Raw genomic sequence first — 18,417 nt, forward strand, 5'->3', positions numbered from 1 at the left:
AAATAAATCTTGAGAAAGGGAAAGTCAGTTTGAATCTAAACATGTGTGTATGGTGGGGAGACAAGCCTCACAGTGTGAAGACTTGTATTCTGGAGAAATGATCAGGATTGATAGCAAAGTTTCATGGACTTCAAGTTGTAGAATGAGCTCATCAATGTAACAAAGTTTTAAAATAGTACACCTCTGCTTATGTATTAGTAGTTTTTCAGCAAAGTTTGCATGTGGCTGTCTCTTTGGTCAGGATTTCAATAAATGGGAAAGTACATTGGAGCTGCAAGGTGGATCGGTAGTTAGCACTGTTGCCTCGCAGCAAGAAGGTCGTCAGTTCACATCCCAGTGAGGACACCCAGGATCTTTCTGCGTGGAGTTTGCATGTTCTCCCAGTGCAGCGTGGGTTCTCTCCGGGTTCTCCAGCTTCCTCCCACACAGTCAAAAAACATGTTGAGGTTAATTGGTGATTCTAAATTGTCCGTAGGTGTGAATGCGAGTGTGCCTGGTTGTCTGTCTCTAAGTGTAGCCCTGTGATAGACTGGTGACTTGTCTACATTGTCCCCCCAGCTGGGATAGGCTCCAGCCCCCCCGCGACCCTAGTCAGGATTAAGCGGTGTATCGGTAATGGATGGATAGATGGAAAGTACTTTGGAAAAAGTAAAAAATAGACATGGAGATAAAACAGAGACCATTGGCAGAACTGGTCAGGCCTTAATACAGTTATTGTTACTTACTCGGTGGAGCGAGTGAACCATTATTCACCTTCTTAAACCTCCTCAATATTTCATGTGCTATCTTATCTGCCAGAGTATCCTCACCGGCCTCTCTGTCTTTCTCAGAAGCTGATCCAGAAATTGATGAAAAGAGCTGACAATATAACTGCTCACTGCGCAATTTATTTTGCTGGACCCAACTGAAATCTCTTATTGTCCTCACTCATTTCACCTAGCACAATTCCTCTACGGCCTTTTTAATCCGTTCAGCCTTCACCTCTCACCTGACATGATTTCTTCTCAGGGAGGCTGCCGGTAAGTCTTACAAGATGTGAAACCGAATACGAGCAAGACTACAATGAAAGTAAATACAGGGAAACTGAAGGGGAAAAAAATTCCCATTACTCCAGCCTCTCAGGGCTTATTCCCAGCTTCAGCCTCAATCTTTGGGACTAATTCTCCACTTTCTGCATCCCAGCTGTTATGCTAATGTGCAGTGTTGCAGTTTTTTTTTTCTTTTCCATGTCTACTGTAGAAATGGGGCAGTATTGACCTAGAAAAACTGTGCAATGGAGTACATTCATCACTATCATCGTCCCACTGTCTCCTCAGTCATCGTCATCGCTGTTTTCAGTGGAAACTTCTCCCTTCTTCTCCAGGAGGCCATGCCATCATTCATTGTCGCTGCCATTCATCTGCTCCTTAAGCACCTCTTTTATCCATCTGTCCACTTAAAGCTCTTTCTTTCATCATGATTAACTTCATTCATCATTCCAACCAGCCAGTTCTTCTCTTCAATATCTCTTCAAAAATCTTTCTTCAACTAATTTGAGCATTTTTCATTAACCTTTCTTCTCCTCTCATTTTACTTATTCATAATGGAATCGATTTTGTTTAATTATTTACTGGCATTTCTGCTAAGTTAATGTTTTGACACAGGGAGTGACCTGAAAAATGATAACAGAGCTTGAGGGTAGCGAAGAAGATGAAGATGGAAGACGTGATAAAGGAGTTAATGTTGTTGTATTTAAGAAGGTGGTGCTTTCAATTGACTGATGATACATGGGAGCAAAAATGTCAAATGTGGCATTACAAAAGAGCTCAAGTGCATAATTTCGGCGGTAACGTGGCATAAATGAAACACCTTCGGTGTGTGTTGTAGCAGCACCAGTATGGAAACAGACTAATTCCAGAGAATACATTTAAGAAAGCATTTGATATTAATATTTTTCATTGCTCATGATCACTATGAACTTCATAACCAAGAATGTGGTAGTAGCTCTGACTGAGGACACAGAAGTCATTTATGAAAATATAGGCCTTTACACAACTTGAAGAGTTTTGCAACCTAAAATTGCATACAAATTACACCATAGAGGTATTTTTTTAATTCTAAATGTATAAATAAATGTAGACATAACAAGCAAAAACTATAAACTGAAGCACATAAGTGAGAGTTGTATAAAGTAGTGTCACTGTATATCAGGAAAGTACTCCAATTATCAGTGTGTTTACAGGTTGTTTTGATGTCTTGTGAAAAACGTTTTTCGGGGAAATTAGGTTACAGTGAGGATACCCTTCTTTTTTCCTCATACCTGCAGAGTATTGATTGAACCCAAATTGTTTCATTGTGTTCGAGCCATTTTGGCGACACCTTTGTTTAGAAGCTGCCTGCTGTACAAAATGGGGAAGGATAAAGCAAGCCCCATCATTCATTCCCCCAGAGCCTTTCATCCACCACCAACGCCATTAACCCCTATCAGAGTAGTTTATTGATTTGTAATTTAATGGCTATTATGTTTTATACTTTGATTTCTTAGATGAGAATGATGTCAGGGGTTATGATGAGTCTCACAGCTGTGCTCTCAGGTTAAAGGAATCAAAATCCCCTTTTCTTTTAGTGCTTTCCTATAGAATTTTCAATTTTCCCCCTATTTTTGCATGTTGTTTGTCGTTATTCTGCTTTCATTAAGATTTTTTCTTTTGCTGCTCCGTTTTTTTTCCTCAACACTGTGCTCCAATTATTAAAGTAATGTATGAGACAATACATGCTGTTTGAAGATATCCATCCATCCATTATCTATACATGACTTAATCCTTGCTGGGGGGGGGGCTGGAGCCTATCCCAGCTGAGCAAAGGCAGGGGACAGACAACCTGGACAGGTCGCCAGTCTGTCACAGGGCTACACTTAGAGACAGACAACTTCACACCTACGGATAATTTAGAATCACCAATTAACCTCAACATGTTTTTGGGCTGGGGAGGAAGCCGGAGAGAACCCACGCTGCACAGGGTTCTACAAACTGCAAAACTCCACGCAGCAAGATCTTGGTCCTCCTTACCCATCACGCCAACCAGTTATCTTCTAGCTGCAAAGCTGAAAGGCAACGCCACCTTGTACCCGAAATGTCCAAATGTTGATTTATGCGTTAAAAAACATTTCATGAGTGAAATAAGCTGTCAATGCCAAGTCTTAGTATTGCCATGTTGAAACTGCAATATACCAATGACTTTTTAAAAACAAGCATTCAGACCTTTATGTTTTTATAAGCAACTAACCAGAGGGCTGTACTACAAAGTGAGATTAGTGGACTAGCGAGGTATGTAGAGCTTAAAGCCAGAGTTTTCAGTATCACAAAGGTGGCTCTCTTTTCATCAGGCTAGATTGTCATGGTAACTTATGCTGTGGAGCAAACCTGGTCGGAAGCAGGTTATGTTCAGAGTTTGGGATTTAAATCGGCTGGAAAGAGCATCTCCCTTTAACCAGATCGTTTCCTGACTATTATTCATGAGCGATGCAGATTCTCAGCTGAGGGAATATATTTTATCTGCAAACATGCTGCATTGTGCGTTACTAATATCACTGAATGAAGTCGTGTACAACCCCTGGCAAAAATTGTGGAATCACCAGTCTTGGAGGATGTTCATTCAGTTGTTTAATTTTGTAGAAAAAAAGCAGATCACAGACATGCCACAAAACTAAAGTCATTTAAAATGGCAACTTTCTGGTGATAAGAAACCAAAGAAATCAAGAAAAAAAATTGTGGTCGTCATTACCAATTGCTTTTTTAGATCAAGCAGGGGGAAACAATTATGGAATCACTCAATTTTGAAAAAAAAAATGGGGTCATGAAAAACAAACAAACAAAAAAAACCACTACAACACACCACTAGTACTTTGTTGCAACACCTCTGGCTTTTATAACAGCTTGCAGCCTCTGAGGCATGGACTTAATGAGTGACAAACAGTACTGTTCATCAATCTGGTTCCAACTTTCTCTGACTGCTGTTGCCAGATCAGCTTTGCAGGTTGGAGCCTTGTGATGAACCATTTTCTTCAATTTCCACCACAGATTTTCAATTGGATTGAGATCCGGACTATTTGCAGGCCATGACATTGACCTTACGTGTCTTTCTTCAAGGAAAGTTTTCACAGTTTTTGCTCTATGGCAAGATGCATTATCATCTTGAAAAATGATGTCGTCATCCCCCAAAATCCTTCTATTGATGGAATAAGAAAAGTGTCAAAAATTTCAATGTAAACTTGTGCATTTATTGAAGATGTGATGACTGCCATCTCCCCAGAGCCTTTACCTGACATGCAGCCCCATATCATCAATGACTGTGGAAATGTGCATGTTTTCTTCAGGCAGTCGTCCTCAGAAATCTCATGGGAACGGCACCAAACAAAAGTTCCAGCATCATCACCTTGCCCAATGCAGATTTGTGATTCATCACTGAATATGACATTCATCTAGCCATCCACCGTTCAGGATTGCTTTTCCTTAGCCCACTGTAACCTTGTTTTTTTTCTGTTTAGGTGTTAATGATGGCTTTCGTTTAGCTTTTCTCTATGTAAATCCCAATTCCTTTAGGCGGTGTCTTACAGTTCAGTCATAGATGTTGACTCCAGTTTCTGCCCATTTGTTCCTCATTTGTCTTGCTGTGCATTTCTGTTTTCAAGACATATTGCTTTACGTTTTCTGTCTTGACACTTTGATGTCTTCCTTGGCTTGCCTTTTACAATCTTCCCATGTTGTTTGTACTTGGTCCAGATTTTAGACACAGCTGACTGTGAACAATCAACATCTTCTGCAACAATCCGTTATGATTTACCTTCTTTAAGAAGTTTGACAATCCTCTCCTTTGTTTCAACTGAAATCTCTCGTGTTGGAGCCATGATTCATGTCAGTCCACTTGGTGCAACAGCTCTCCAAGGTGTGAGCACTCCTATTTAACTGCAGACTAATGAGCAGATGTAATCTGATGCAGGTGTTAGGTTTGGAAATGGAAATATACAGGATGATTCCATAATTTTTTCCCCAGAATTGAGTGATTCCATACTTTTTTCCCCCTGCTTGATCTAAAAAAGCAATTGGTATTGATTACCACATTATTTTTCTTGATTTCTTTTAGTGTTTCTTAAAGCCAGAAAGTTGCCATTTTAAATGACTTTAGTTTTGTGGCATGTCTGTGATCTGCTTTTTTCCTACAAAATTAAACAACTGGATGAACATCCTTCAAGACTGGCATAATTTTTGTCAGGGGTTGTAGTTACAATATCGCACGCTGTCGGCAGAGATCGAGCGCGCCACACAGGCAGTACTTGGCTGCTAATGCCAGTTTTTTGTTGGTGGTCACAGTTAAAAGGACAATATGGGGAATCCAGGCTGGAAGTAGGGTGGGTATCGATGGCAGGAGAAAGCTGGCTGGGAGAGTCCAGGCTGGAAGCAGGTTGGGGATCGGCAGAAACATGGGGAAGACAGTTTATGGTATGGCAGTGTGTGGAGGAATGAGTTGGTTCTTAAAGGAGCGGTTGCAATTGGGCTCAGATGAGCTGATTGCCACAGTTGCCTCCAATACCTGTAATCAGGCAGGCTGAGCAGGGCTGGAGTGACAGAGATAGAGAGAAGAGAGGGAGAGGGAGACAGGCGAGGGCTGGTCCTGAGGCTCAGGCTGGGGGGTCGTGACACTAAACCATTTCAACATAGGAAGGGATTAAATTTATTGTGGGGAAAAAAGTATATAGCCTTGATTCACAGATATTCATTTTTTATAGTTTTAATGAAAGAACGGAGAGAGGCGTTAAAAGAAATGATGCATTATTAAACTTATTTTCCCTGTAGACGCAATTTATTACACTACTCATCACTTTCCCAGTGTATTACTCTGCAACACCTGGCATGCAAAGATCTTATGCATGTTCTCATTATTAGGAGAGGAATTTATTCTCATATGTGGGCATATGTAAGGTGTAATTTTATATTGTTAACTAGCAATTATGTGACAACATGCACAAGATCTTTCTTTTATGCTCTGTAATACAATGCTACCACAAAGCCAACAGCAAAATTGGTGTTATGGTGAGACTTTATTGCATGTCTCAGAAAATTAAAGTTGCACTGGCTGTAGGCTGGGCTGCAAGGTGGATCAGTGGTTAGCACTGTTGCCTCGCANGATGGAAAGTACTTTGGAAAAAGTAAAAAATAGACATGGAGATAAAACAGAGACCATTGGCAGAACTGGTCAGGCCTTAATACAGTTATTGTTACTTACTCGGTGGAGCGAGTGAACCATTATTCACCTTCTTAAACCTCCTCAATATTTCATGTGCTATCTTATCTGCCAGAGTATCCTCACCGGCCTCTCTGTCTTTCTCAGAAGCTGATCCAGAAATTGATGAAAAGAGCTGACAATATAACTGCTCACTGCGCAATTTATTTTGCTGGACCCAACTGAAATCTCTTATTGTCCTCACTCATTTCACCTAGCACAATTCCTCTACGGCCTTTTTAATCCGTTCAGCCTTCACCTCTCACCTGACATGATTTCTTCTCAGGGAGGCTGCCGGTAAGTCTTACAAGATGTGAAACCGAATACGAGCAAGACTACAATGAAAGTAAATACAGGGAAACTGAAGGGGAAAAAAATTCCCATTACTCCAGCCTCTCAGGGCTTATTCCCAGCTTCAGCCTCAATCTTTGGGACTAATTCTCCACTTTCTGCATCCCAGCTGTTATGCTAATGTGCAGTGTTGCAGTTTTTTTTTTCTTTTCCATGTCTACTGTAGAAATGGGGCAGTATTGACCTAGAAAAACTGTGCAATGGAGTACATTCATCACTATCATCGTCCCACTGTCTCCTCAGTCATCGTCATCGCTGTTTTCAGTGGAAACTTCTCCCTTCTTCTCCAGGAGGCCATGCCATCATTCATTGTCGCTGCCATTCATCTGCTCCTTAAGCACCTCTTTTATCCATCTGTCCACTTAAGGCTCTTTCTTTCATCATGATTAACTTCATTCATCATTCCAACCAGCCAGTTCTTCTCTTCAATATCTCTTCAAAAATCTTTCTTCAACTAATTTGAGCATTTTTCATTAACCTTTCTTCTCCTCTCATTTTACTTATTCATAATGGAATCGATTTTGTTTAATTATTTACTGGCATTTCTGCTAAGTTAATGTTTTGACACAGGGAGTGACCTGAAAAATGATAACAGAGCTTGAGGGTAGCGAAGAAGATGAAGATGGAAGACGTGATAAAGGAGTTAATGTTGTTGTATTTAAGAAGGTGGTGCTTTCAATTGACTGATGATACATGGGAGCAAAAATGTCAAATGTGGCATTACAAAAGAGCTCAAGTGCATAATTTCGGCGGTAACGTGGCATAAATGAAACACCTTCGGTGTGTGTTGTAGCAGCACCAGTATGGAAACAGACTAATTCCAGAGAATACATTTAAGAAAGCATTTGATATTAATATTTTTCATTGCTCATGATCACTATGAACTTCATAACCAAGAATGTGGTAGTAGCTCTGACTGAGGACACAGAAGTCATTTATGAAAATATAGGCCTTTACACAACTTGAAGAGTTTTGCAACCTAAAATTGCATACAAATTACACCATAGAGGTATTTTTTTAATTCTAAATGTATAAATAAATGTAGACATAACAAGCAAAAACTATAAACTGAAGCACATAAGTGAGAGTTGTATAAAGTAGTGTCACTGTATATCAGGAAAGTACTCCAATTATCAGTGTGTTTACAGGTTGTTTTGATGTCTTGTGAAAAACGTTTTTCGGGGAAATTAGGTTACAGTGAGGATACCCTTCTTTTTTCCTCATACCTGCAGAGTATTGATTGAACCCAAATTGTTTCATTGTGTTCGAGCCATTTTGGCGACACCTTTGTTTAGAAGCTGCCTGCTGTACAAAATGGGGAAGGATAAAGCAAGCCCCATCATTCATTCCCCCAGAGCCTTTCATCCACCACCAACGCCATTAACCCCTATCAGAGTAGTTTATTGATTTGTAATTTAATGGCTATTATGTTTTATACTTTGATTTCTTAGATGAGAATGATGTCAGGGGTTATGATGAGTCTCACAGCTGTGCTCTCAGGTTAAAGGAATCAAAATCCCCTTTTCTTTTAGTGCTTTCCTATAGAATTTTCAATTTTCCCCCTATTTTTGCATGTTGTTTGTCGTTATTCTGCTTTCATTAAGATTTTTTCTTTTGCTGCTCCGTTTTTTTTCCTCAACACTGTGCTCCAATTATTAAAGTAATGTATGAGACAATACATGCTGTTTGAAGATATCCATCCATCCATTATCTATACATGACTTAATCCTTGCTGGGGGGGGGGCTGGAGCCTATCCCAGCTGAGCAAAGGCAGGGGACAGACAACCTGGACAGGTCGCCAGTCTGTCACAGGGCTACACTTAGAGACAGACAACTTCACACCTACGGATAATTTAGAATCACCAATTAACCTCAACATGTTTTTGGGCTGGGGAGGAAGCCGGAGAGAACCCACGCTGCACAGGGTTCTACAAACTGCAAAACTCCACGCAGCAAGATCTTGGTCCTCCTTACCCATCACGCCAACCAGTTATCTTCTAGCTGCAAAGCTGAAAGGCAACGCCACCTTGTACCCGAAATGTCCAAATGTTGATTTATGCGTTAAAAAACATTTCATGAGTGAAATAAGCTGTCAATGCCAAGTCTTAGTATTGCCATGTTGAAACTGCAATATACCAATGACTTTTTAAAAACAAGCATTCAGACCTTTATGTTTTTATAAGCAACTAACCAGAGGGCTGTACTACAAAGTGAGATTAGTGGACTAGCGAGGTATGTAGAGCTTAAAGCCAGAGTTTTCAGTATCACAAAGGTGGCTCTCTTTTCATCAGGCTAGATTGTCATGGTAACTTATGCTGTGGAGCAAACCTGGTCGGAAGCAGGTTATGTTCAGAGTTTGGGATTTAAATCGGCTGGAAAGAGCATCTCCCTTTAACCAGATCGTTTCCTGACTATTATTCATGAGCGATGCAGATTCTCAGCTGAGGGAATATATTTTATCTGCAAACATGCTGCATTGTGCGTTACTAATATCACTGAATGAAGCCGTGTACAACCCCTGGCAAAAATTATGGAATCACCAGTCTTGGAGGATGTTCATTCAGTTGTTTAATTTTGTAGAAAAAAAGCAGATCACAGACATGCCACAAAACTAAAGTCATTTAAAATGGCAACTTTCTGGTGATAAGAAACCAAAGAAATCAAGAAAAAAAATTGTGGTCGTCATTACCAATTGCTTTTTTAGATCAAGCAGGGGGAAACAATTATGGAATCACTCAATTTTGAAAAAAAAAATGGGGTCATGAAAAACAAACAAACAAAAAAAACCACTACAACACACCACTAGTACTTTGTTGCAACACCTCTGGCTTTTATAACAGCTTGCAGCCTCTGAGGCATGGACTTAATGAGTGACAAACAGTACTGTTCATCAATCTGGTTCCAACTTTCTCTGACTGCTGTTGCCAGATCAGCTTTGCAGGTTGGAGCCTTGTGATGAACCATTTTCTTCAATTTCCACCACAGATTTTCAATTGGATTGAGATCCGGACTATTTGCAGGCCATGACATTGACCTTACGTGTCTTTCTTCAAGGAAAGTTTTCACAGTTTTTGCTCTATGGCAAGATGCATTATCATCTTGAAAAATGATGTCGTCATCCCCCAAAATCCTTCTATTGATGGAATAAGAAAAGTGTCAAAAATTTCAATGTAAACTTGTGCATTTATTGAAGATGTGATGACTGCCATCTCCCCAGAGCCTTTACCTGACATGCAGCCCCATATCATCAATGACTGTGGAAATGTGCATGTTTTCTTCAGGCAGTCGTCCTCAGAAATCTCATGGGAACGGCACCAAACAAAAGTTCCAGCATCATCACCTTGCCCAATGCAGATTTGTGATTCATCACTGAATATGACATTCATCTAGCCATCCACCGTCCAGGATTGCTTTTCCTTAGCCCACTGTAACCTTGTTTTTTTTCTGTTTAGGTGTTAATGATGGCTTTCGTTTAGCTTTTCTCTATGTAAATCCCAATTCCTTTAGGCGGTGTCTTACAGTTCCTCATTTGTTCCTCATTTGTCTTGCTGTGCATTTCTGTTTTCAAGACATATTGCTTTACATTTTCTGTCTTGACACTTTGATGTCTTCCTTGGTCTACCAGTATGCTTGCCTTTTACAATCTTCCCATGTGGTTTGTACTTGGTCCAGATTTTAGACACAGCTGACTGTGAACAACCAACATCTTCTGCAACAATCCGTTATGATTTACCTTCTTTAAGAAGTTTGACAATCCTCTCCTTTGTTTCAACTGAAATCTCTCGTGTTGGAGCCATGATTCATGTCAGTCCACTTGGTGCAGCAGCTCTCCAAGGTGTGAGCACTCCTATTTAACTGCAGACTAATGAGCAGATGTAATCTGATGCAGGTGTTAGGTTTGGAAATGGAAATATACAGGATGATTCCATAATTTTTTCCCCAGAATTGAGTGATTCCATACTTTTTTCCCCCTGCTTGATCTAAAAAAGCAATTGGTATTGATTACCACATTTTTTTTCTTGATTTCTTTTAGTGTTTCTTAAAGCCAGAAAGTTGCCATTTTAAATGACTTTAGTTTTGTGGCATGTCTGTGATCTGCTTTTTTCCTACAAAATTAAACAACTGGATGAACATCCTTCAAGACTGGCATAATTTTTGTCAGGGGTTGTAGTTACAATATCGCACGCTGTCGGCAGAGATCGAGCGCGCCACACAGGCAGTACTTGGCTGCTAATGCCAGTTTTTTGTTGGTGGTCACAGTTAAAAGGACAATATGGGGAATCCAGGCTGGAAGTAGGGTGGGTATCGATGGCAGGAGAAAGCTGGCTGGGAGAGTCCAGGCTGGAAGCAGGTTGGGGATCGGCAGAAACATGGGGAAGACAGTTTATGGTATGGCAGTGTGTGGAGGAATGAGTTGGTTCTTAAAGGAGCGGTTGCAATTGGGCTCAGATGAGCTGATTGCCACAGTTGCCTCCAATACCTGTAATCAGGCAGGCTGAGCAGGGCTGGAGTGACAGAGACAGAGAAAGAGAGGGAGAGGGAGACAGGCGAGGGCTGGTCCTGAGGCTCAGGCTGGGGGGTCGTGACACTAAACCATTTCAACATAGGAAGGGATTAAATTTATTGTGGGGAAAAAAGTATATAGCCTTGATTCACAGATATTCATTTTTTATAGTTTTAATGAAAGAACGGAGAGAGGCGTTAAAAGAAATGATGCATTATTAAACGTATTTTCCCTGTAGAAGCAATTTATTACACTACTCATCACTTTCCCAGTGTATTACTCTGCAACACCTGGCATGCAAAGATCTTATGCATATTCTCATTATTGGGAGAGGAATTTATTCTCATATGTGGGCATATGTAAGGTGTAATTTTATATTGTTAACTAGCAATTATGTGACAACATGCACAAGATCTTTCTTTTATGCTCTGTAATACAATGCTACCACAAAGCCAACAGCAAAATTGGTGTTATGGTGAGACTTTATTGCATGTCTCAGAAAATTGCTGTAGGCTGGGCTGCAAGGTGGATCAGTGGTTAGCACTGTTGCCTCGCAACAAGAAGGTCGCCGGTTCGCGTCCCGGTGAGGACACCGGGATCTTTCTGTGTGGAGTTTACATGTTTTCTCCAGATTCTCTGGCTTCCTCCCACAAGGTCCAAAAACATGTTGAGGTTAATTGGTGATTCTAAATTGTCCGTAGGTGTGAGTGTGCTTGGTTGTCTGTCTCTAAGTGTAGCCCTGTGATAGACTGGTGACCTGTCCAGGGTATCCCCTGCCTTTGCCCTAAGTCAGCTGGAATAGGATCCAGCCCCCATGCGACCCTAGTGAGGATTAAGCGGTGTATAGATAATGGATGGATGGCTGTACTGAATAAGAAGTAAAAGCTGTAATTGTGATTATTGGATTTAGAAACAATAATGTGTTATTGCATTATTGATACATGTATTGGGATTACAGCAATATGTTACCTCTGATGCCTCTCATCTCTCTCCCTCTACCTATCTTCCTCCATGTTTACTCACTTGTTTCACTCCTTGTGTCGCTCCTCTCCTCCCACAGGCTCACCTCATGGCGTTGGAGGTGGAGCTGTCCCGTATCCAGGAAGTGAGCAGCCACCAAAGAAAACGTATCGCTGAGATCCTTAACGGGCTCATGAGGGACCTGAGTGAGTTCAGTACCATTGTTGGAAACAGGGACATCAAGCTGGTGAGTGGTACAGAAAATCAGAATCAGAACCAGAAATACTTTATTGATCCCTGAGGGACACTGCATTCCCTTTCCAAATATGTTGCCGGTTTCTGTTTCTGCGACAAAGTTGGATGCACTTGTATAAAATACTTGATGTCTATGATGAAAGACTGGAAGAATATTTGAATCCCTGCGTCTCCCTAGCATCAGAGCACAAAAATGCATGTGCATTATGAGTGAATAAAATATTAAAACTTGAGACAGATTGGAGGATTCAAAATGTCTACACTCATTTCTCACCAATTTAGGTTGAGAATTTGGCATCTATGTACATTTATTTGTCTTGATGAGCATTTAAAATTAATGTCTGTGTGTTTTCTCGCTGCGTTCACGATGATGCTCAAACTGAAAAGCTATATATTACACAACATCATTCACTGTTATGAATTGCTCTAGACAATGATGTATTCCATACAACCCCCAAGGATAATTTATAGGCCTATCCGCTGTCATCTGTAATGTTTCAACTGATGTATATATTTCATCCTCCACAGTTCATTTAAGAGCATCTGAGTCACAGCATCTGCTAAATGATGCCGGTAATGGCTGTGTGAATGAATGCCAGAAAGTGTTTTTTAAGATTCCTCTCTGCCTACCTCTGTAGTTCCCTTGCTGTCTTTAAATTGTATCTGCTACAACTTTTTTAACACTTTCTTTTTCCTCTATGCCTCATTCACCTACAGCCCATGGAGATCACCGGTGCAATCGAGGAAGAATTCACAGTGGCTCGCCTCTATATCAGTAAAATAAAGTCAGAGGTGAAGTCCATGGTGAAGCGCTGCCGCCACCTGGAAAACCTTCAAATGGAGTGTCACCGCAAGATGGAGGAGACGGGCAGAGAGCTGTCCTCATGCCATCTCCTCATCTCACAGGTAAAAATACAAAGATGGTGGAAGGGATGACAAGGCTGTTGTTGGTCATAATATATAGAGAGGGAGGAGTGATGGATGTACTAGAGAAATGAAAAATAACTGGTGTAGAGAGATGTTTTAAAATCTGTTTCTGTAGAGGGAAATGCTGCTGTTATTGTGAGAAAATCAGGACAATAGACACTGAAACCTCCCAGTGCAAAATATAATTCATCACCACAAATGACTGAGTGACATATCAAGTGCACTTCTCTTCATCAGTCTAATTGCCATCACATACAGTTGCGGAGTCCTTTGTGTGATGTTAATTACTCTGATGAAGAGCTGTGAGCTGAAAACATCATTCATCTGTTTGTGGAAAAAGCACATTTTTGGCATAAAAAACTTTCAGTGTGAAAACTGTCCTGAGCCTTAAAAAATGACATGATTTATATTCTGTGTGTTGGTGGGGTTGCCCGAAGCTATCACAATGTACATTTTTACTATCTTTGGTATTTAAACTAAATTCTCTTTTGAATAGAAATCATAAATATTCAATGTAAACCATATTCATTCAACAAAAAGAAAAAGCACCTTTTGTCCTTGGTGCAAAGTGTTCTCTTGGGTAGAGGTCTTTGCTCATCAGTAAACTTTATGCGTCTGAGATCTGTGTTCTGACTTTCAGCACGAGGCAAAGATCCGCTCTCTCACGGAGTACATGCAGAACGTGGAATTAAAGAAGAGACAGCTGGAGGACAGCTATGATTCTCTGACTGAGGAACTGGCCAAACTCCAAGCTCAAGGTAGAATTATTCTAGTCATTATAGTAAAAACTGAAGCTTAGTGGTAGCTCCATCTATGTATTATGAATACCAAAACAGAGATAGGCAGTAAACAAACCAATTCAGAGTCCACAGCCATTCTTGCAGGTCTGTGTGGCTAAATTTAGGCACCATGCAGCATAAATGACTGCTAATGTTGGCATTCTAACTTGTGAGCATCATAGCATGCCGATATTAAACATTTTTAGTTTCAATTTTAGGGCAAATATTTGGCAACAGTGGGAAAAGAGCTCTGACAGAACCAGGCTCAGGCAAGGTAGCCACCTGCCTCAACCAGCTGGGGTGAGAGAAGAGCAGAAAGAGAAAAAGACAGTAGTGAGAAACAGACCCTTGGCAGGTTGGTGGGGTCAGTAACCACAGATCAGCTCCAGAGCCACAGATGCCTCCAGAGATGACAAAACACAAACTATGCGAGAGAAAAGACACGAAGTTAAAAGAATGCAATAATTTATAATAATGCTTCATATATGCATGAAGAGTGAAAGAGGGTTGAGTAAAGTAGATGTGCTCAGTGCATTATTGAAAGTCTTTTAGCAGCAAAACTAAGGGATAGTTCAGGGTCACTCAAGCCATAAATACACGCATTTTCAAAAAAAATAATATAATAAAGTCTAACCTTGAAAGTAGAGAAGGTGTTCACCTCCCAAACCCATTTTCACCATCTTAGTGTTGCATATAAGCATTTTGTAGCTGTTTAATTGTAAACCAAAGTACTTGACACATTTTAAAACCTGCTGATGGCGCTAAAGGAGAAGTGAAGGAATCAGGAAAGTTAATACAAATTATCCTTTATATTTTCTGACTCATTTCACTATTTCTGCCATATCTGTTTTTGACGTTGTGATTTATTGTCTATTGTTTTTAAGGATTTAATTGTTTTCAATTTTTATAGTGTCTTACGGTTAATGCCAGCCTTGTAGAACAGTCACTTTGCATTTCACTTCACATACTGTATATACAAATCCTTTAGTCTTGCAACAACCAATGTTGTGGTGGTACAAGGGGAGAAGTCCAGGGATCAAAAAAGTCCTGCAATACATCATCAGGGCGCCATGAAAACCTGTACTAAATTTAGCTCCAGCTTGGAAAAAATTAAGTTTTCATGGGATATGTGAAAAACTTGACCTGCTAGTGGTTGGTAAAGGAAAAGTCAGGGGAGCATGATTTCATCCACAGATGGAGGATATCTTTGATTATCTATTGACAATCAAAATATAATCAATAGACAATATAAACAATGTTTTCTTTTAGTCTGGATCAAATCAGTGGACCAGCTAACCGACTAACCTCCACCATGCAGTTACTGTGACTAAAAATACAACAGTGGTAGTTGATGTTTTGCAGTGATGTACAGTATCCTGCTCAAAATCCCTTTTTGCTGAAGGTTGAGTATTCACCATAACTATAAAAATATATGAATCTAGCTGTTGAGGTGAAATGTTACGATGTAGCCAGACACTTAGTTCAGGGTTCTATATGGCATAAACAGTAAGTGCCGTACATAAAACATACAGGTACTACTTTTGTAATAAAGTGTTTTTGCCTCAAGCTCAGGTTGAGATGTTATTTCTACGTGAGCGAAATGCCAATGCAGGAGTAAAGATTTTAACATTTATTCAGACTCTAAGGTGAAGGAAGAAAATTTCAATATGGTCTGACAGGCACGACAGCAGATTTATGGTTGATAAGTCAGGCCAAATACAAGCCTCTGGAAGTAAATCCAATCAACACAGTCAGACAGTCAGCAAAATAGATCTTTGCTCAATATAAATCCAAATGAAACAAAGTTAAATGTAGCAAATTCCTCTAATAAACACATACTTTCAAGATGACTTTTTGCTGAAGGAATCAAAATTATGAATGATGGCTTCAGATGCTGTGTGACATTCGGGGGCTCGCTGAAGGACAATATTTAAATTGAAATGCCGAAGTCAAATATGAGGTCAATGTTGTGACACAGTCATACAAAATCATGTCTGGGAAAATAAATGATGAAAAGGCAACAAATCTGTCACAGCATTTTAGCTTCACAAGCTTTAACTGGGAGAAAGTGGCTACCCATTTAAAACAATTTTGTTGACTTTAATAGAGAGATTTATTCTGTGCCAGAGGCCTTTCTATCCTGTTGAGGAAATGAAAAAAAAAGGGTAAAAACTGACAAACAGCTCAGGCTCCCAAACATTTCACAACACCAGCAGAAATAATTAATAGTACATCTGAAATGTGTGCAAAGTCCAGCTGACTGCAAACATTCCTAACACACTGACACCGTTCGCGAAACAGGCCAAAGGCAATTTAAGTCACTCTTCCTGTTGAGTTCCGCAGAATTGCATTAAATAACCAGCGGATTTGAGGGCAGGTAAATCAATTTTGGCCCTGCTCTACACTTGGGCCAAGCAGTCCTCGAGTCATTACAGAAGTAGATAAATACAAGTGCTGCAGCTCCCGTTGATCACACAGCCTGGTGCGAAGCAGAGAGCTCTGTAATTTCATCTTCAGACACCAGGAACAGCAGTGAGTCCATATCACATCAGTGTGACACAATAGATGTCACTTGCAAATAGATATTATAATACCCAGGGCATGACTTAGATCACGCTGACCTCGCTGTCAACAGGAGTTTCTGGTACTGCTGTGATGTCAAAGTCAGGTCACTGTCACCTCTTTCATCCACATCAGTGTGTTGCTCTGTTTTATGTGTCAGTCTTTGTCCTCGTCTTCTTTCCTCCTTCCGCTTTTTATATTGGTTTCTTATTGTATTTGAATTGTATCTTATTATATTGTATTGTGTTTGTGTTGCAGAGAGCATGTCACAGGTGACCAGCGGGGAGAATCGCACGTCTGTCCAGAACGCCTCTGATATAAAGGTAACCATGGCGACAGTGACAGCAATTTAGTGTAATGACCTTTTATCACACTGCCTCAGCACTCAGCTTTGCATAAAGACTGAAACAGCAAGCCAGGCAATGAGCAAAAAGCGTAGAGTTTCATTTACTGCCCCCAGGAACAGTGTTGAAGTGAAACTTTTGATGCTCACTGGCCCAGAAAGCATATACAATCCAAGCCACGGGTTTTGCAAGTAAGTTAGTTGGTAGAAATTTGGTCAAATATGGGCTGATTACTAAAAAATTCCCCATGTGTGCATAATGAAAACTTCAACAACAAAGCCGTTAAAGCTGTATTTTCATACTGCACAACACACTCTTACTGATGGCATCAAACGATAAAGCAGATGCATTTTTCCGCTGCTTAACACGCAGCTGACAGTGTCTGTTGTCACGATCTGCTTGTAGTTGAGCACATGATGTGTGTCTGTTTCCGTGCTCCAGTTTTATTAGCTTATTCTCACATCGTTGTCAGTGGTAGCACATGACAGCAATCTGGTGCGTGTGTGTGTTCAATACCCATGTGGCTTCGCATGTCCACATGTGCACTGGTGTGTGTAATTTTTCCTTGTTATTTAGTCATTTTGTTTTCATGTTGTTCCCACCTCACTGTACTCTCTCTCTCTCTCTCTCTCTCTCTGTCCTCGCTCTCTGTCTCTCTCTGTATTTATGTCTGTCACACCCCCTTGGTGCTTGGACCTCAGAGGGCTCTGGAGCAGCAGATGGAGTCGCACCGTGAGGCACACAGCAAACAGCTTTTTCGCCTCCGAGACGAGATCAATGAGAAACAGAAGATCATTGATGATTTGACTGAGTCAGTATAATTGTAATTCATTTTGTGTGATACTAAATCGATGCTGAAAATCAGGATTCCATTCCAAGAGTATTTTAAAGTAGAGTAGTCAAATCAATAAGCATAAAAAACATAAAAATGTCATGGAAAAAGCATCTCTGAGACTGGACTGTGTGGCACCATACAATGCAGGTCACGCATGTTTCCAGAGGCAGACAACTTACCGAACACTCCCGTTTTTAAAAATGGCATAGAAATGCTCAAATGGGGGCTGCATGGTCAATTTTGTTGGCTTCAATGGAGGGATTTATTTTTTGCCAGAGGCCCTTCTATCCCGTTGAGAAAAAGAAAAATAAGAATAAACACAGATGAGCAGTTCAGGCTCCCAAACATTTACAGCACCAGCACAAATAGGTTAATGGAACATCTGAAATTTCTGCAACGTCCAGCTGACTGCAGATACTCTCAGCACACTGACAGTTCACCCACCTCAGAATACGGTGAAGAGGGAAAAAGCATATTTCTTTGTATCTTCAAGGCTGGACTGTGTGGCAACATATAATGCAAGTCATTCAGTTTCCACATACAACTTAGCAAACACTCCCATATAAAAAGTGGCATATAAATGCTCAAGGACACCAGAATGCATATTACTTAATGATGATGTTATTTTCTTGCACTGTCTAT

General features: G+C 40.4%; 1 protein-coding gene across 1 annotated transcript in view; it reads left to right on the forward strand.

The window, feature by feature from the left end:
- Window positions 1-18,417, forward strand: part of kif5ab (kinesin family member 5A, b) — a 72,329-nt gene that overhangs the window by 36,582 nt on the left and 17,330 nt on the right. Inside the window, exons 15-19 of the mRNA XM_008280737.1 lie at window positions 12,174-12,320; window positions 13,046-13,234; window positions 13,896-14,013; window positions 16,855-16,919; window positions 17,642-17,751. Of these exons, the coding sequence (XP_008278959.1) occupies window positions 12,174-12,320; window positions 13,046-13,234; window positions 13,896-14,013; window positions 16,855-16,919; window positions 17,642-17,751 (629 nt within the window). The remainder of the gene's footprint in view (window positions 1-12,173; window positions 12,321-13,045; window positions 13,235-13,895; window positions 14,014-16,854; window positions 16,920-17,641; window positions 17,752-18,417) is intronic.

Source organism: Stegastes partitus, unplaced genomic scaffold (assembly GCF_000690725.1).
Source record: "Stegastes partitus isolate 25-593 unplaced genomic scaffold, Stegastes_partitus-1.0.2 Scaffold208, whole genome shotgun sequence".
Classification (NCBI taxonomy): Eukaryota; Metazoa; Chordata; class Actinopteri; family Pomacentridae; genus Stegastes; species Stegastes partitus.